At 49.7% G+C, this 19,250-nt stretch overlaps 1 protein-coding gene across 4 annotated transcripts in view; it reads left to right on the top strand.

The window, feature by feature from the left end:
- LOC131422369 (integrin alpha-D-like) overlaps window positions 1-19,233 on the top strand; it is a 68,049-nt gene extending 48,816 nt beyond the window's left edge. For 2 of the 4 annotated variants that reach the window (XM_058569534.1, XM_058569535.1), the window contains exons 6-30: window positions 1,962-2,092; window positions 2,743-2,888; window positions 5,618-5,771; window positions 5,871-6,021; window positions 6,222-6,295; window positions 7,593-7,722; window positions 7,836-7,978; window positions 8,164-8,304; window positions 8,397-8,606; window positions 9,307-9,437; window positions 9,557-9,714; window positions 10,620-10,774; window positions 11,035-11,166; window positions 12,013-12,086; window positions 12,320-12,461; window positions 13,936-14,049; window positions 14,162-14,241; window positions 14,356-14,439; window positions 16,751-16,829; window positions 16,991-17,098; window positions 17,202-17,279; window positions 17,482-17,595; window positions 17,738-17,839; window positions 18,097-18,207; window positions 18,695-19,233. In XM_058569534.1, the coding sequence (XP_058425517.1) occupies window positions 1,962-2,092; window positions 2,743-2,888; window positions 5,618-5,771; window positions 5,871-6,021; window positions 6,222-6,295; window positions 7,593-7,722; window positions 7,836-7,978; window positions 8,164-8,304; window positions 8,397-8,606; window positions 9,307-9,437; window positions 9,557-9,714; window positions 10,620-10,774; window positions 11,035-11,166; window positions 12,013-12,086; window positions 12,320-12,461; window positions 13,936-14,049; window positions 14,162-14,241; window positions 14,356-14,439; window positions 16,751-16,829; window positions 16,991-17,098; window positions 17,202-17,279; window positions 17,482-17,595; window positions 17,738-17,839; window positions 18,097-18,207; window positions 18,695-18,808 (3,056 nt within the window). In that variant the 3' untranslated portion in view covers window positions 18,809-19,233. Of the gene's footprint in view, window positions 1-1,961; window positions 2,093-2,742; window positions 2,889-5,617; window positions 5,772-5,870; window positions 6,022-6,221; window positions 6,296-7,592; window positions 7,723-7,835; window positions 7,979-8,163; window positions 8,305-8,396; window positions 8,607-9,306; window positions 9,438-9,556; window positions 9,715-10,619; window positions 10,775-11,034; window positions 11,167-12,012; window positions 12,087-12,319; window positions 12,462-13,935; window positions 14,050-14,161; window positions 14,242-14,355; window positions 14,440-16,750; window positions 16,830-16,990; window positions 17,099-17,201; window positions 17,351-17,481; window positions 17,596-17,737; window positions 17,840-18,096; window positions 18,208-18,694 lie in introns of those variants that run through there. The other 2 variants (XM_058569539.1, XM_058569533.1) reach the window with 2 other exon arrangements.
- The last annotated feature ends 17 nt before the right edge of the window (window positions 19,234-19,250 follow it).

Raw genomic sequence — 19,250 nt, 5'->3', positions numbered from 1 at the left:
TAGGGACTGTGGCATTTGAACACTAGGAGGTAAATGTCTTCTCTTAGATGTCTCCAGGGCTCGTGGGGTGGAATGCCTGATGAAAATGGGACAGAGGCAGGTGTAGACCTGGGCAGGTGTGGCAGGTTTGCGTAGAAGTGGAAGGGACCGTGTGCCAGGCAGTGCTGGATTCCTGGTGTGCATCACCATGTTGCATCCTCACAAGATCCTGGGTGGTGGGCAGGATGATCCCCATTGATTCCCTCAGAGAACTGAGGCACAGAGAGGCAAGTTCCCACTCTTAGGAGGTGGCAGAGCCCAGAGCTTGAGCCAACCTTGCCTCATTGGCTTGGTCCTTTTTCAGATGGCGCTCAGCTACAGTCAGGCGCCTGCTGTTGGAAGCCCAGTAGCCACAGTAAAAGGAGCAAGAAACAGAAGTGACATTATGGAGGAGCTTGCCACAGGCCTGGCCTGAGAGAGGATGTGGGGGGTGGTTTTGTGACACAGCTAACAAAGTGGGCACAAGTGCAAGATGCGGTGACAGAGAACTCCAGCTACCTAGCTATGTGGGGATAACGGGTAAGAAGGGGAGCACTCGAGGGCTTCTCAGCCTGCGTGTGGCTGGCTGCATTTCCTAGTCATCGACCAAGCAGGGAGGGAAGTGATCTTCCATTTCTCAGCAGCGGTGAAGCGCCAGCTGGTTGAGTAGGTGGGATGGGGGAGGAGCGGGGAGCGAGGAGAACGCGTTTCGGCTTCAGCGGCCGGAGGCAGCTGCTACCACAGTTCAGCCTCACACCTCAGCGCTGTGATGGCCTGATCTCCCACCACCCTGGGAGCAACACAGGATGTGGGGTGCTGGTGGAGGCACCAACTGGGTCCTGCACACAAGCCACAACCCCTCACGAGAGTCTGGGAACAATCTGAAATGTCTTATTTGGTTTTGTACATATGGTGTGTCTTTCCATTACGGTGTGGACTCCACGAGGGCAGGGATGGTATCTTTTTTTTTTTAAGCTATAGTCTTAGATCAGATTTTCCCAGAAGCAGACTGAGGCTCCTTTGGGAATGTTCTCGGGACCAGTACCTGTGAGAGTGTGAGGGAAGCAGCACTGGGCAGAGGAGAGGGTGGATGGCAAAGCGATCAGAACAGAGGCCTCAGTCGACCCACGGGGAGCTTGGAGTGTGGCTGGATACGAGTTGCTCCCAGGAGCAGGAGGTGTAATCGTGGGCAAGGCAGCTGCCTTTTGACTGGGGTAATGCGCGGGGAGAGAGTCGGCTGGGAGCCATCGACAGCCAACTCCCTGCAGCTGGGTATCCGTGCCTCCATCCTGATAGGGGCGGGTCTTGCAGGTGTGTCCTTGGGCCTAGAACAATGTCTGGCATGTGGTGAGAATGGTGATAACAGCTATCCCTTATGCGAGGGCAGGCTCTAAGCACTTTATGTATAGATTAATTCTTTTTATTCTTGCAACGATCTCATGTAGTAGGCACTGTTATTATCCGCATTTAATGCGGATGGGGAAAGCTGAAGCCCAGCGAAGTTATGTTAACTTGCCTGCATTTACCACTAGTAGGTGGTGGGGCTGGGATTTGAGCCCAGGCACGCTGGCTCCAGAATGCACACTCTGAACCACTTTGCTAAATTGCCTTCCCCTGGGCTCTACGGCACCCCTAGAGTGTGTATTCGATAAATATTTGCTGACTAAACGAATGAGGAGCCCACCCAGCCCCTATCCTCTACTTCTTCCTCCCCTTTTCCAGGCCTTGTGGGAGGAGGGGAGCAACAGGGACCCCACTGAGGGGAGAAGGGGCTGGGGCAACAGATTTGGGTCTCCTCTGTGGATGGTGTTGGAAACCCCTTGGGAACTGATCCCTATGCCAAGAATGGCCCCCTGACTGTGTGGAACAGGAAGGGTTTCTGGGCCCCAGGAGATGGCTGGGACCCACATGTGCATCTCTGACCCCTCCCTCCGTCTCTGCAGAGTGTCCAGTTCAAGAGATGGACATCGTCTTCCTGATCGACGGCTCTGGCAGCATTACCCCAAATGACTTTAAGCAGATGAAGGATTTTGTCAGAGCTATGATGGGCCAGTTTGAGGGCACCGACACCCTGGTGAAGACTGCGCCCCCGAGGCCTGGGGAGTGCGGTGGGGGCGGGTGTTCCTCTGGGGAAGGTCAACCTGGGAGGGGGCCTGGCATCCCAGGGGGTTGGCTCAGTGGATCTGTGCCAACATGAGGCTAGGGTCCATGGTCAAGGTATGGTCCTGGAGGTTCCCCCATGGTATTTAATTCGTCCCCACATGCCACAGGAGATACAATGTTTCTGCTGTTTTGTGGGAAATTTGACTGAAGATAACTCGGCCAAATAATTGCTGATTTTTTAATTATGTTTTCCATGTAACTCATGATTTCTTTATCTTATTATTTTATTTCCCAGTAATTAGTGGATATGTATGTACAAATTCTTACGTAAGGAAATATAGCCTATAAATTGATTTCATGTGTTATAAAATTAAAAAAAGTCTAAGTTTAACAAATATTGCAGTTGGCAAGGTTATTCTTTGTAAATTACGAAAGAAACATTATTTGGTTTCCATTTTCCAGTTTTCTTTTGGGGCCAAATTTTTTTCTGGGTTTCAGTATATTATTTGTAGGGCCTCAAAAACACATGGGACATGGTTTGTAAATCCAAAATTATTCCCAAATTAAAAGTTTATTATAAAGCAAGTCCTGAGCCCTAGGCCCTCCTCTTGGCCTTCGCAGTTCTCGCTGATGCAGTACTCAAACCTCCAGGACATCCACTTCACCTTCTCCAAATTCCAGAGCAGCTCGAGCCCTCTGAGCCTGGTGGATCCCATCCAGCAACTGATGGGCCTGACGTACACAGCCACGGGCATCCTGACAGTGGTGTAAGCTCCCTCGCCTGCTGCCTGCGGATACGCTGCCGCATGGCTTCCTCATGCTGGTCTGCAGCCCCTCTGCGAGGCTGAGGGAGGCTCTGGGGAAAGGGACTCAAAAGGGAAGCGCAGGGGCTGCAGGCAGAGTCCTCCCGGGAGTGTTTCCGGGCCCCTTGCTCACTGCGTGCCCCCTGACATAGGATGGGACTCCTCTGCACCCGTTTCCCCTCTGCCTGGCCTTGGATTGGCTGGACCCTGAGCCCACCTGGGGCAGCAGGGGCCTGGGCTTTGCTTCAGACACGTCTGGGTTCCCCTCCTGGCTCCCTGCTTGCTACCTGGGCAGCCCTGGGAGTTACTGACTCTTTCCGAGTCTCAGTCTTTCAAATGAGGATAAACTCACAATGCGGTTAGAAGGATTAAATGGGATAACATAGGTGAGGTGCTTCTGCTCAGGAAGTGCTGGATAATTGGTTGGGGTTTTATCCAGGATGGTGCAGCCTCTCTTTACCTCCTGGCGGGGACTCAGGAATTGTCACCAAGTGTCTTCTTTGTGCCTTTCTCCCCACTCACCTCCCTCCCTCCCCTCATTCCTCATCCATGGGTGCCCTCAATGTTAACTGGGTGCTTGCTAGGTGCCTGCCCAGCATTGGGTGCTAGGTGGTCCATGAAAAAAATGGCTTAGGTGGTGGGGCCAGAACAGAAGAGGATGTGGTTCTTGTGGGAAGGAGCTGGGCTGAATGTCTGGGATCTTTGACTACCTGCACACCCCTGGGTGCCTCGCTGGGGGTGGTGCTGGAGGAATGCTGAACAAGGATGCTCCCACAAAATGCACCCTCTTTACTTCTTGTGTAGCTTTTCTGCCTTGAACACTGGTGGGACTGGACAACCAGGAAGAAAGTCTCTCCCTTCAGTTGAAAGTCACACTGGAGTGGCGTCCCTTCCTAGCCCCCGAGGCTCCTCCTAGTGGTGGGTGATGGTGTGACCATCCTGCTCCCCATCTCCCAGCACAGCAGCCTCCCCGCTCCCCAGAGCCAAGCCCATCTCAGGGCTGGACTCAGCCCCTCCCTGCCACTGACTATTTTCTTTTTTTTATAGAAGTTTCATTACAAAAAAGACAAAATGGCAGTAACATTAAGGAAAGTTTTTTAAAAAAGAAGTATTACCTCTAGTCCCTTTAGCCAACCACCTCACAGTATTTTAGCAACAAGAAGGGATAAAGACAAATGAATAAATAAATCCCACCTGCAAAGCACAGTGCCATTTCCATCTTTGTCTTTGTTCAGACGTTATTTTATATAGTCATAATCAGGGCAGCAACTTTTTTTCCATCCAGGTTATATAAACCTGTTCCATGTTTCTCTACAGCTTTTGTTGTTTTCCTTTGAAATGGTTGTGTGCTTTTCCACCAAGGGGCTGGGTCATGATTTGCTAAACCCTTTCCCTAATGTTGGACATTTAGGTTGTTTCCAGTATTATACTTGGTGTGTGTGTGTTGTTTGGCGTGTGTGTGTGTTTATTCTGAGTTTGTAGAACTACATGAGCATATAGTTACTTTTTTTTGGTGAGGAAGATTAGCCCTGAGCTAACATCTGTTGCCAATCCTCCTCTTTTTGCTGAGGAAGACTGGCCCTGGGCTAACATCCGTGCCCATCTTCCTCTACTTTATATGGAGGATGCAGCCACAGCATGGCCTGATAAGCAGTGCGTTGGTCTGCGCCCAGGATCTGAACCTGTGAACCCTGGGCCACCGAAGTGGAGCACATGAACACAACCATTATGCCACCAGGCCGGCCCCCATAGTTAGATTTAATCATTTGTAACAGCTGCCATAGATATAATGCTTACTTGTGGGCCATTCAGTGTTGTAAAAACTTGACCTCATTTAATTCTCAGAATAACCGGACACTGTTTGTCTCAGATAGCTAGTGTTGCCTAACAAACAACTCCCAAGTTTAGCGGCTTAAACAACAACTCTTATTATTTTTCAAGATCCTGGGGCTCAGTTGGATGGTTCATCTACTGTCCTTGCATAGTGTCTCTAGTGTGGCTGTGGTTAGGTGGCATCTGAGGCTGGAACATGAGAGCTTCATTCACATGGCTGCTGCCTTGGCAGGACTGGCTGGAAGGCTGGGCTCAGCGGGGATGGGTGGGCCTCTCTCTCCAAGTGGTCACTCCATGGGGTGCCTCCAGCAGGGTAGCTTGACTTCTCTCGTGGTGGCTCAGGGCTCCCAAAAGTGTGAAAGCTACCTAGGCTTCTTAGGCCCATGACTGCCATGGTGTCATCCATTGCATGCTACTGATTAAAGCAAGTCATAGGCCAGGGGCATCGTGGGAAGAGAATCAGGTGTGGCTCGTTGGGGGCCATCTTTGGAGACCAGCTATGGCACAATTGTTCTTCTCATATTGCATGGAGAGAAGCAGAGGTGCAGAGAGGTAAAGTAACTTGCCCAAGGGTGTCTGACTCCAAAGCTTCTACCCTGACCCATACTGCCTCCTGGGAATGAGGTTTCGTAGTGGATGGAATTATAGGAACAAGAAATATGAGTACCTTTATTATTGGTCTTACTAATTATTGTCAGTATGACTTTCAAAAAGGGCTGAATTGATTTCTTAACATGCTGGCAGAGTCTGAGGGCACCAGGACTCCCCAATCTCTCAAGATTAGCTTCTAGCGCAGCAAATGATTTCCTTCCAGAATCAATGCCATCTCAGTAAAGTCATCTCCCTTTCTTCCCTGACAGGAAAGAACTATTTAATAGTAAGAATGGGGCCCGCGAAAGTGCCAAGAAGATCCTCATTGTCATCACGGATGGGCAGAAATACAAAGACCCCCTGGAATACAGCGAAGTCATCCCTCAGGCAGAGAAAGCTGGCATCATCCGTTATGCCATTGGGGTGCGTCCTCTTCCTCGTGTCTCCCCCAGACTCAGCCTGCACCTCACCCAGGCAGAAAGGCTGGCAGGCTCCTCCTCCTCAGCTGCCTCTCTGTCGCAGGTGGGAGATGCTTTCCAGGAACCCACTGCCAGGCAGGAGCTGGACACCATTGGCTCAGAGCGCTCTGAGGACCACGTGTTCAAGGTGGACAACTTTGCAGCACTCAGCAGCATCCAGAAGCGGCTGCAGGAGAAGATCTTTGCAGTCGAGGGTAAATGGGGAACAAGCTTGGGTCTTGGAATTGAAAGGGCCCTGACCCATTGTCCTCCACAGTCCTGAGTGTCCATCCCTATTCACAGCTCACTCGAAATTGTTCCCGGAACCCAAGTCCCAGACCACATTCTCCTCCCTCTGTTCTGAGTCCTGTGGTCTCATGGCCTCTGGAAGCCTAAGTGACCTGTTTCCCCACAGGAACCCAGTCGACGACAAGTAGTTCCTTCCAGCATGAGATGTCACAAGAAGGCTTCAGTTCAGTACTCACAGCGGTGGGTGGAGCATGTGCTTGGTCAACAGATCTCAGGCACCAACCCTGGGCCAGCCCTGGGCTGGGAGCTGGGGCCCAGATGTAAATAAGAAAGCAGACCCTGTCCTCACGCTCACTGTCCAGTGGGGGAGAGACATACAGGCAGTGTATGTAGGTGCTGGGAGCACAGCAGAGAACAGGACAGTTGAGGTTCCTGCTCTCATGGAGCGCATATCTAGTAGGAGAGATGACAAACAACAAACAAAAGACTTTCAGATTCTGCTCAGTGTTGGGAGGGAGAAAGAGAGGTGATCAGAGGAGGCCTGAGGAGTAACAACGGAGGCTGAATGATAAGAAAGGGCCAGTCCTGGAAAAATCTGGGGAGAGACTGCTCCAGGTAGAGGAAAAGGCAAGTGCAAAGGCCCTGAGGCAGGAATAAGGTTACTGCGTTAGAGAGCTAGAAGGGCCAGCATAGCTGGAGCAGAGTGAGCGAGGGGCAGCGTGGAAGGAGAGGGCCAGAGAGGGGGAAAGGACCAGACCATGCAGACCAAAGAAATGACAACATGGCATGACCTGTCTGAAAGTAGATGTGTGTTCAAAATATCCAGAGGGATTTTGAGGGGTGAGCAAGGGGGCAGTAGAAATGAAACAAGGTTTGTCATGAATTGATCACTGAAGCTGGGTCATGGGTAATTATGGGTTCATTATACATTTCCTTCTGCTTTTGTATACATTCTAAATTGTCCATAATCAAAAGTTTAAAAAGGCAATAAACAAAGTATACAAACGATGAAACACCCATTGCTCCCTGAGGGAGCCGAGGAAGGACCTCACAGAGACACCTGCCTTTGAGGTTGACTCTTCCAGTGAGGAGTGCCAGAAAAAGAGAAGAAAGAGAAGTGTCCAGGCCAAAGGCTTGACACATTTTGGAACCGAGGGTAACTCCACAGATTTGGTTGGGAAGGATCCTAGATGCCATCCTAAGGGACTTGGTGACAGGGAGCCATCTTGGTTTGCCAGCAGGGTGGTGCCGCACATTTGGGTTTGAGGAAACCTAACTTGGGCAGTAGAAGGTGGAGCAGAGGAGAGCAAGCTAGGAGGCAGAAGGGGCAGTGGGTGAGAGGCGATGGGCTTGACTGGGACAGTGGCAGTGGGGATGGACTGAGGGAAATAGGGAGTCAGGGACTCAGAGGCTGTGGTGAGGGCTAGGGAAGAGGGAGTAGGAGAATTCCAAATCATGGAGTTGGCGTCAGGCATGGCTCTGGAGTAGGCTGTCGTCTCACTCTGGCCTGCTCAGCCCTGGAATCCTTTCCTCCCAGGATGGGCCCGTTCTGGGGGCTGTGGGGAGCTTTGGCTGGTCTGGAGGTGCCTTCCTATACCCCCCAAATATGAGCCCCACCTTCATCTACGTGTCTCAGAAGAATGTGGACATGAGAGACTCTTACCTGGGTGAGAAAAGGCTGTGGTTGGGGGACAGGTGGGGGATGAGCTGCCTGGGGGGGCAGGAGCCCAGGGGAGGGGGCAAGAGGGAAAGCCTTTGTGCTGAGGCCTGGCCCCCTCAGGTTACTCCACCGAGCTGGCCCTTTGGAAGGGGGTGCAGAGCCTGGTCCTGGGGGCCCCCCGCCATCAGCACACCGGGATGGTTGGCATCTTCACCCAGGTGTCCAGGCAATGGATGCTGAAGGCTAACATCACAGGCACCCAGGTTGGTGTGGAGGAAGCTGAGTGGAACATGATGGTGGCAGGGTCTCCAGGGACAGAGAGGGGGGAGACGCAGGGGGTTTGGGGCCCATGGGGGGAGGTCCTGGTGGCTGGGTAGAGGCGGGTCCTGGCCCAGAAGGGGTTCCTCTGGCAGGGGCAGGCAGGATGACTTCAGGCTCTGCCCTGCAGATCGGCTCCTACTTCGGGGCCTCCCTGTGCTCTGTGGATGTGGACAGAGATGGCAGCTCCGACCTGGTCCTCATCGGGGCTCCCCATTACTACAAGCCAACCCGGGGGGGCCAGGTGTCTGTGTGCTCTTTACCCCAGGACGTGAGTAGCTGATGAGAGTGGGCTGGGTGGGGCCTGGGTGTGGGGTGAAGGGGTTGCCTGAGTTGCGTCCTGACACTGGTTTTGTTCTGCAGAGGGCTAAGTGGCAGTGTGAGGCTGTTCTCTATGGGGAGCAGGGCCACCCCTGGGGCCGCTTTGGGGCAGCCCTGACGGTGCTGGGGGATGCGAATGGGGACAAGCTGACAGATGTGGCCATTGGGGCCCCAGGAGAGCAGGAGAACCAGGGTGCCGTCTATCTATTTCATGGAACCTCAGGACCGGGCATCAGCCCCTCCCACAGCCAGGTGAGGCCCCCTGTCTTTGGCCTCTTCTAGTTTCACCTCCTTTTCTATGTCTTAGATTCACCTGATGCCACCTCCCATCACTGGCCATGGCAGCAGCCATTCCCCTCCTTCTTTTAGTGATTTACTTCCCTGAATTTCACCAGGCCCAGCTAAGCACAAACTCTCTCTCTTCTCTCCTTCGGCTCTAAACAGACTTCAATCTTTTGTGGGCAGCATAATAGTTAAGAGACCACAGGCCCCAGGTCAAATGCTTGGCCAGCCATGTTAGCTGTGTGGCCTTAGGCAAGTGACTGATTTAGCCTCTGTGAGCCTTAGTTTCCTTCCATGAAACATTAAATGATAAACCAGCTCCACAGGCTTCTTGTAAAGATAACTCAATGGGAGCACTAAGCACTCCATTCATCAAATATTTATGAATGAACATACACATGATGAATAAATGAATCTATTTTATTCCTATTGTTATGCTTTAGTCATTAACGTGCACCCTCATGCTGAGGTGGGCCAAAAGAGCTCGGCTCTCTCTGTCCGGGGTCCCTGAGGTCCTCACTCTGCTTGCTTTCCGTTCATACCCCATCATCTCTCCTTTTCAATTTCTCGATTCAGATCTGCTTTCGTTACAGTCTCCTTTCCAGATCTCTCTTCTCAAATCTTTCCAATCACCTCCCCTTGACTTCCACTTCTTTCCCTCTCCGGCCAGCGGATCACAGGCTCCCAGCTCTCCCCCAGGCTTCAGTATTTTGGGCAGTCGCTGAGTGGGGGTCAGGACCTCACCCAGGATGGACTGGTGGACTTGGCCGTGGGGGCCCGGGGACACGTGCTGCTGCTCAGGTGACAACTCCCCCCATCCCACCCTTGCCTGCTGTGTGTCTGATTCACCAAGCTGCCCCCTCCCTTGTTCTCCTCCAAGAGGCCAGAGTCCTGTCCTCAGCCTCTGCATACACCCTCAGGAGCCTGCCAGTGCTGAACGTGGGGGTAGCCATGAGATTCACGCCCTCAAAAGTGGCGAAGGCTGTCTACCAGTGCTGGGAAGAGGTGCCCACCACCCTGGAAGCTGCAGACGCCACAGTCTGTCTCACTATTCACAAAAGCTCACTGGACCAGCTAGGTAAGTTTCCTCCCAGTGGACCCTGTCCTTCATTCTCCTAGAGGCCTCCAGCCCATCCTCAGGACAGAACGGGGCCAGGAATCCAAAATCTCGCCTCCACATCCACCAGCTGCCGGTACTGGAAGCTTGGGTCCCTTCTCTCCCCCTCTTCCCACACCCAGGCCTGTAGGTTCTGGCTCCAGGATAGATCTGGAGTCTGCTCACTTCTCTCCACTGGTCCCAGCCACTGCCTCCCTTTAGATGGCTTCTCTTTCCTAGCTACACTTTGAGTTGTTCTGGTATCTTTTCTTGCACCCTCTCACCCATTCTCCACATAGGAAGTAGAGTGATCAGCCCTAAAATGCAAATCTAGGCTCCTCACTTCCCTGCTTAACACCCCTCAACTGCTCCCTTCTTTCATTTATAAAGACCAAATCTTCCCCTACAACAGCCTTGCTGATTTGGCCCCTCCCTGCCACTCCAGCCTCACTTCATCCCACTCCCACTTACTCCATACACTTTTTGTAAATGTTCCAGCCTCCCTCTCCCTTCTGGTCTTAGCCATTGTTCCCACAGTTTGGGACTTTCTCCTCCCCACTCTTCAGCCAACTCCTGCTCATGTTTCAGGGCAGAGCTCAGAAGGCCCGTTCAGGAAGGCATCACGGTCCCCTAGGTCTGAGGATCCCGCCCTTGCATTGCTCATGCTGTGACGTTATGCCCTACACGCTTGTCTCTTTTCCTAGGCTGTGAGCCTCACGAGGGCAGGCACCGTATTTCTCTATCTTCTTCTCCACATGTATCCTCAGCATCTCCTATAGTTCATGGCACGTAGAAAGTGCTCAGCAAATATTTATTGCATGAATAAATGAAAACAACATTTGAGATTCTCTTTGACTTTCCGCCTTCCATTCCCCCTTCCACTTCAGGTGATCTCCAAAGCTCTGTCACGTATGATCTGGCATTGGACCCAGGCCGTCTGATTTCTCGTGCCATTTTTGATGAGACCAAGAACCGGACTTTGACTCGAAGAGAAACCCTGGGGCTGGGGCATCACTGTAAAACCATGAAACTGCTTTTACCAGTGAGGACTTTGGGTTCTGGGAAAGGGAAAGTGAGGAGGAGCCCAGGGCCAGCCTCTAGCATCCCTTCTCTCTGCTGAGTGAGGTGGGAAGGGTGGGGAGATGGGGGCTAGAGAAAGGAAAGTTGAGGCCAGAGAACCGGGCTCCACAGCTTGGATGGGGCGCTGTCTGACAGCGGGGAATGGATGCCTTGGAGGAGAAGCCTCAGGGGTGGAAAGTAAGGAGAAGGATAGTGGGTTCTTGAAAGCCCGTTCTCTCTCAGGACTGTGTGGAGGACGTGGTGAGCCCCATTATTCTGCGCCTCAATTTCTCCCTGATGGGGGAGCCCAATCCCCCATTCCAGAACCTTCGCCCTGTGCTGGCTGTGGGCTCACAGGACCTCTTCATTGCTTCTGTAAGTCTTCTAATGAAGTTCCAGGGTTGTGCTGACTTTCACTGTGTCTCCATGTGCTTAAGAACCTACAGTGGCTCCCAATTGCCCACCAACCATATCAAGTCCAGAATGCCACCATCCAGTTACCAAGGCCCTGACTAACTTGGACCCCTACACACACCCCAGCTGGTTATCCACTTTATCCCAACATAAACTCTTTGGTTCTCATTCTGCAAATCCTTCCCAACTTTTCTTATTCCTACCTCTGTGCCTTTGTCCACGTTGTATCTCTTATTTGGAAAACATTTCCTTCTCTCCACCTCAAAGATCTTCTCTGGTCCCCAAAGCCCCAGTCTTATCTCCCTCTCTTTTGAAAACCACACTCAGCATCTGTCACTTCTTCTCTGGCCTCCTAATCATATCATAGGGATACCATCCAAATATCACATGACTGGAATCCTAGCAATCTGCATCTACTTCTGTGGCTCTCTTGGAACTGTAGGTTCCTGAGGTACAAGAACCATGTCTAATTCACCTGTAGTTTCCACCTTTCCTAACCCCCCACCCAACCCAGAACCTGTCTCATTATTGACACTTAATAATGTTTGTTGAGTAGTTGTTCCAGTGTGAGCTGGATTTAACTCCTCAACTAAACTTTATCTTCCTTGAAGCCATGGATCTTGTCTTCTCTTTCACTTATAGTCTAACTGCCCTTCCCCCACTGTCCCCACTATTTGCCAGTGTCTAGCACAGTGCTGGGTGCAGGGGGGTGCTCAGTAATACTCAATGTTGATGAGTGCTCCTAATGAGGGGGATTGGAGATGGATTAAGACATGGATGGGAGGAGAATATACTATTTTGCTGCAGCTCCCCTTTGAGAAGAACTGTGGGCAAGATCGTCTCTGTGAAGGGGATCTGAGTATCAACCTCAGCTTCTCAGGGTGAGCTCTATCTCCTTTCATATCCAGACACTCAAGCTTTTGGGACTCCCATCCTCGTAGGATGAGAAGTGCTTGTGTTGCCCTTTGGCTCTCCTTCTAACAAAGACATGATTTTGATTAGAATGTTATCAGCCCACAGCTTATGTGTTCCCACAGTCCTGCCCCCACCCTTGAACCAATTCCAACCTATTTCCAATGGAGTCTCTTTCCCAGTCTTGTCCTTCCTCCTTCAGCTTGCAGACCCTGGTGGTGGGGAGCTCCCTGGAGCTCAATGTGACAGTGACTGTGTGGAATGAGGGCGAGGATTCCTATGGAAGCATGATCAACTTCTACTACCCAGCAGGGCTGTCCTATCGACGAGTATTAGGATCCCAGGTAAACAGCTCCTTTGGGCTCTAGTTGGCTGGGTCCTCTCCCCTGGCCTGGGTTATAGTAGGTTTCTTTTAATTCTTCTATGATGAAATATAAAAAACACACACATACAGAGAAAAGTGCATAAAGCACTTTTATGCTTTATGTATAGTTTAATGAATAATATTAAGCAAATGTCTATACAAGTAGCCTCCAGGTCAAGAAAAAACACTGCTAGCATCCCCAGAAGCCCTGTCACTATGTGCCTTTCCTCATCATAACCTCACCCAAAAGTAATCACTATTCTGACTTTGTGATAATCAATTTCTTGTATTTCTTTATAGTTTTACCATCCAGAAGTGTATTCCTAGATAATACTGTTCTGTTTTGCCAAGAGTTGAGCTTTATATGAATGGAAACATGTTGTATGTTCTTTTGTGTCTTTCTTCTTTTCTTCAATATTATGTTTGTGAAATTCATCCGTGTTGTTGCTTGTGGCTTTAGAATATTCTCATTGCTATATGGAATCTCTTTGTGTGACTATACCACAATTTATTTACCCATTCCACAGTTGATGGTCATTTGAGTTGTTTCCTGATTTTGGCCATGACCATTCTTGAGCATGTATCCTGGTGCACCTATGCATAATATTTGGAAGGTATATACCACATGTGGAATTATTAGATCATTGGGTATGTGTATCTTCAATTTTAATAAGTAAAGCCAAACCATTTTCACTTATTTACACTTCCATCAGCAGTGTCTGAGAGTTCCTATGGCTTTCCATCCACTCTTACACTTGGCATTGTCAGACTTTTTAATTTTTGTCAATCTGGTGGGTGAGTAATGATATTTCCTTGCAGTTTTAACTTGCATTTCTCTGATGAGGCTGAGCAACGTTTCATATATTTCCTGGTCCTTTGAATTTATTCTTTAGGAAGTGCCTATCCAAGTTTTTTTCTTATTCTTCTATTGAGTTGTCCATCTTTTTCTTATTGAGTTGTAAGAGTTCTTTACATGTTCTTGTTACTAGTCCTTTTCCAGTTATACATGTTCAAATATCTTTCCCAATCCTGCTGTTTGTCTTTTCAGTCTCTTTTAGTGTCTTTTAATAAACAGAATGTCTTAATTTGATTGTGGTTTATTTTTACTAATCTTTTCCTTTGTATTTAGTGGTTTTGTGTGTGGATCTTGTTTAAGAAATACTTCCCTACCCCAAGGTTATGAAAATATTCTGCTATATTAGCTTCTAAAAGCTATATAATTTTGCCTTTTCGCATTTAAGTCTTTAATCCAGTTGGAATTTATTTTAATGTATGGAGTAAGGTAGAGAATCCAATGTTTTTCTTGTTTTTTTGTGGTATGGGCCAATTTCCCCAGGACCATTTAATGAAAAATATGTTTTTTCTTTACTGCTCTGAAGTGCCACCACTGTTAGATATCAAGCCCATATATGCATGCGGGTAACTTTTTAAAATTCATTCTCCTCCTTTGGAAGAGACTCCATCAGCGCCCACTGCGCCTGGCATGTGAGGCAGTGCCTACTGAGAACAAGGGCCTGAGGAACTGCAGCTGTAGCATCAACCACCCTATCTTCCGTGAGGGCTCTAAGGTCAGTACTTCCCCCCAAATCCTTGTCACTCTTCTCCCTTGTCCTGACCCATTTCCTCCCCTCACTCCCCTATGACCTTCCCTATCCCCATTGCTTCTTCTTGTTCTCTCAGGGCACCTTCATTGTCACATTTGATGTCTCCTACAAGGCCAACCTGGGAGACAAGTTGCTTCTGATGGCCAATGCAAGCAGGTGAGCCCAGGCGAGGTATGATGCATCCCACACCCTCTGGTCACATGCCCCAGCCAGAGACTCCTCTCCTGGATTCCTTTCCAACTGGGCTCCGCTCTCTCTCTCTTTCTCCAGTGAGAATAATAAGCCTACAAGCAGCAAGACTACCTTCCAGCTGGAGCTCCCGGTGAAATACGCCGTCTACACAGTGATCAGCAGGTGCTTAATCCCCAGCCCTCCCCTTGGACCTCTGACCTTCTTCTAAGCCTAGTATCTCCTCCGGCGGCCCAGCTTGCTCTTTTGTGGTTGGGTATCTAAGCCAGCCCCTCTGATTCCTTACATGAGAATACTTGTGACCAGCCATCTATTTATACCATAATACCATATACCGAAATTCTTGCTTCTCTGATGAACTGGCCTGCTGATGAGACACACACACCTTGCCACCACCATGTACTTCCCATTCTCCCTCCAAGATGCAAGCTCATTTAACAGGAAGCCAGTCCTTTCCTTTGTGCTAAACACAAATGTGCTGAAGCAAAGCTACCAGACTGAGACCGAGGCTTCTCTGAGTACTCTGAAGCGGGGAGCATGTGCCCCACAGGATATGGTCTGTCACTACACAGAGGAAAGAAAAGGTCAGGTTTTCACAAAACTCAGAGGAGAGCAGAGATGTGAGAAACTGTCGGGAAGGTCACTAAGAGCCCAAGGCCGAGGCAGGCCACAGGAAAGGCAAGTGTAGGGCTGCTGTTCTGGGTTCTGAAGGTGGGGGGAGGAGCAGGGGTGGGCTAGGCTGGAGGCAGAGCAAGGAGCCCCACGCACCTGGCTAAACTCTAGAGGTTTAAAGAGTTGGTCAGAAGCTTATCATATTGCCATGGGACAGAGTTTGCTGCTGCTGCTGCTACTGTACAAATTTTTAGAGGAACTAGGGAGGGGAGGATCAAGCAATGATCCCCTTCCAAACTCCATGTGTGAATTTCCCCTTCTATCCTTGGGAAATACTGAAACTTATAATAAGAGCTTACAGTTATATATACTTATGATGTGGCAGGCATTGTTTTAAGTACTTTACATGTATTTACATGCATTTAATCCTCTAATAACTCTATAATATAGTTACTGTTATCCCCTTTTCACTAACAAAGAAATCAAGAGGTTAAATAACTTGCCCTGTCATTCGGCTGGTAAGTGGCAGAATCAGGAATCAAACCCAGGTGGTCTGGCTCTAGAGCTTGTGCCCACGGTCATATACTACACGCCTCTGCAAGGGCAGGGGAAGCTGAGTGATTTACTCAAATATGAAAAGAGGTTTAGAACTGGAAGGTTTTAAGGTGAGAAAACTGAAGCAGAGAGAGAAAGGGTTGGGGTGGGGAGGCAGGGGGAAGGCTAGCATACTAAGGGAAAAAAAAATATTAACATTTATGGCACTGCTGCAGACCTCATCACAACTCTATTATAGGTACGCACTATTATTAGCATCCCCATTTTAAAGAGAAAAAAAACTACAGGGCTCCAGAGAGGTTACGCAGCTTGCCTCAAGTTACTCAGGTAGGAAGTGGTGGAACTGAGATGTGAACCCAGGCGGTCTGGCCTCATGTTCTTAATCATCAAGCTGACCGTCACATCTGGTGGGAAACTGGGGGGCCCATGGAGTTTCCGTATGGCTGGCCTGGCTTCTGTACGCTAGTTGCTGGTGAAACCTGCAGGTCCCTCTGCTTGTTTGCCTGATTCCACTGAGACCTTAGATGTTAAGCTCTGCGAAGGCAGGGGTTATGGCTCATTAACTGTTGACTCTCCGGACCAAGCACACAGCCTGGCACATGGTAAATGTTTGTTGAAGGAGGCCATGGATAGATGGATGGATGGATGGATGGATGGATGGATAGATGGATGGATAGATGGGTGGATGGGTGGAAAGCCACCTTCAGCCTGGAATATTTATGTCCTCTCCATGGGCTTGTGTTCATGCACTATATTCCCTCACATTTATTTAACTACCCCAGGATAGCCACATCCACTTTCTTCATTTCCATCATGGAGGGGCTTGCTCTCCATTTTTTCCTGAGTGATCCAGCCATCATCCCCTGGAGTCCTCTTAGGCTTATTTGTTCTGGCAGCAGCTTCTGCAAGCATTACCTGAGGCCAGGTAATACTAGACAAAGCAATGTGAACACCTTTTTCCCATGGGAAATGTTTAAATGTTAGAAGAGGTGATGTTTAAGGTGAGCCTTTAAGTGAAAATTTCCGGAAGGGGAGTGGGTAAAAACATTCCAAGCAGAAGAAAAAGCTTGAGCAAAGTCATGGTGATATGAAAGAGCTGAGGTATCAAGGGACGATCTACCAGTTCTGTGTGACCGGGGCGAAGGACATGGGGGCAGAGGAGCTGAAGCTGAGGCTGCAGAGGCATATGGGGACCATCACTATTTCCCTGGGTCATCTCCTGGGCCCAACAGAGCACTCGGCAGCAGGCTGGGGCACAACTGAGGATGATCCCAGGGCTGTTTTTCACCAACAAGCCTTCTCTCTCCAGGCAGGAAGAATCCACCAAGTACTTCAACTTTTCAACTTCTGATGAGAAGAGCAGGAGAGAAGCTGAGCATCGATATCGTGTAAGAGGCCAGGGAATAGCCATGTCTGCCCTCCCATGGGGCTGCAAACATTGGAAGCTGGTGGAGAAACATGGAGAGGAACCAAGGGCTAGTGCCAGGAAAGAAGTGGGATTTGGGATGCTCCACAGACCACAGTAATGTTCTGTCTCAATTTTCTGCAGGTGAATAACCTGAGTCAGCGAGATCTGGCCATCAGCATTAATTTCTGGGTTCCCATCCTGCTGAATGGTGTGGCTGTGTGGGAAGTGGCTGTGGTGGCCCCTTCACAGGTGCCTGCCTTTCCTCAATCTCCAGGGTCTGATCCCACAGTGCCTCACAGCCTCTTACCAGTGAAATTTTGATCACTTGGTTGCTATTTCTCTCTCTCACTAGAGTCTCCCCTGTGTGTCAGAGAGGGAACCTCCCCAGCTTTCTGACTTCCAGACCCAAATTCCAAGGAGTTCCATGCTGGTGAGAAAGGCCCTGGACTCCCACTGCAGGACCAGCTGTGCACTGGGGGATACAGGGAAAAGTATTGCCAGGTTTCAGAGCTATATATACGGCCTGTAATTGTCCATCTATTCCTCACCCCAAATCTGACAGACTTTATTTTCTCTTGTGGTTCCTCCCTAAGTTAAGACCCTGCTCAACTTCATTCCTCTCCTGTCCCTAGAACTGCTCCATTGCTGACTGCCTGAGGTTCCGCTGTGACATCCCCTCCTTCAGCATCCAGGAGGAACTTGACTTCATCCTGAAAGGCAACCTCAGCTTCGGCTGGGTCAAACAGGTGTGTGGGCCCAACAGCAGAGTCCCTCCCCCGGATTCAGGTGGCGCTTGATACGTCTGTGCCCATCCTCAAGTCAGGACATTTCTCAAACTCTGAGCCTTCCTCAGAGCTAGTTCTCCAGCTCTCTCCCTCTCTTTTGCAGACATTGCAGAAGAAGGTGTTGGTCATGAGTGTGGCTGAAATCACATTCGACAGATCTGTGTATTCCCAGCTTCCAGGACAGGAGGCATTTTTGAGAGCCCAGGTAGTGACTGTGTGGTAGGCAGTGGTCAGGTTGGTAAGAGGGCTCCTGCTGCTAAATCTGTGATTCTGGGTGGGAGGCTCGCAAGCCTGGAGGGAGGAAGGATGAAGGTCCCTGGGCAGGACAGTTGTCCCTAAGCCTATGAGTGTTTCTGTATCTCACCCAGGGCCTGATGAAGGAGGGTAGGGAGTTAATAACTGGGGAAACCAGGAAGAGTTTGGGACAGCAAGAGGCCTGATACTTTCTGATCCCCAAATCAGATGGAGATGGTGCTAGAAGAGTATGAGGTCTATGATCCTATCCCCCTCATTGTGGGCAGCTCTGTGGGAGGACTGCTGCTTCTGGCTCTCATCACAGCTACACTGTACAAGGTGAGTGTTTTCATCCCACTCTTGACACCACCAGCATCCGACCCAAGCCCTCCCACAGACAGGATAGTACAGTGGGAAGAACTCAGTCAGTGGAGTCAGGCAGGCATGGGTGCACACTTTGGCTCTGTCTTACTCACTGTTTAATGTCAGGCAAGTTGCTCAACCTCTCTGAAACTGTTCCCTAATTTTTGAAATGATAATAATGCCTACATCACAGAGTAGCTGAAGTGAGACAGAAATGAGGCCAGGGTACGTACACAGGCCTGCCTGACTACAGAATCTATGCTTTTCTGCTATAGATTGTGTGTAGAACCACTGTGCTCGGCACACAGTAGAGTCTCAGTACACAACAGCTGTTGTTCACATAAGCATTCTGGCGCACAAATACAAGTCAGCTTAGTTCCCTTCTTCTCTCTCAGCTTCTTCCTACTCCCAACTTTGTTCCCTGCCCTCTTACCCAGCTTTTCCAATTTACTTCCCCTCATAGCTTGGTTTCTTCAAACGTCAGTACAAAGAGATGCTGCATAACAAGCCCGAAGACACTGCCACATTCAGTGGGGAGGATTTCGGCTATGAGGCCACAGATTTGCCTTTGTCGTAATAATCCATTTTCCTGTTTATCTCCGCCCCCATGGGCAGTCTTGCCTCAGACTACAAATCTACTTCCATGGGAATAACTTCTGCATAGATCTGGACTGGCCTGAGCAACTTACCAAGTGCTAAGCCACCTTCCCAAGGCATTGAAAGATTTTTACATTTTTACATAGCTGCCAGATGTCTTCAATGATGACCCACATTTACAGAAGCAGGCATGATGCCAGCATGAATTTTCATATGTATAAGAATTGTCACATTAAATGAAAATGATGTTTACACACATTTTCCTCGTATGAAAGAGCTCTAATTCAGGGACCTGAGTGCTGTTCTAAGAAAAGCTGGGGGAACCTGCTTGTGGGTATAGGAAATGTTCTCTCACTTTCTCAGGTGACTGGGGCCTGTGATCATTTTTTCTTAATGGTGCGGTGAGTCGTGTCAGGGGAGGA

The sequence above is a fragment of the Diceros bicornis genome, chromosome 26 (genome assembly GCF_020826845.1).
Source record: "Diceros bicornis minor isolate mBicDic1 chromosome 26, mDicBic1.mat.cur, whole genome shotgun sequence".
NCBI classification, from domain to species: domain Eukaryota; kingdom Metazoa; phylum Chordata; class Mammalia; order Perissodactyla; family Rhinocerotidae; genus Diceros; species Diceros bicornis.
Note: the sequence above shows the minus strand (reverse complement) of the source record. Positions and strands in the feature narration are given on the sequence as shown.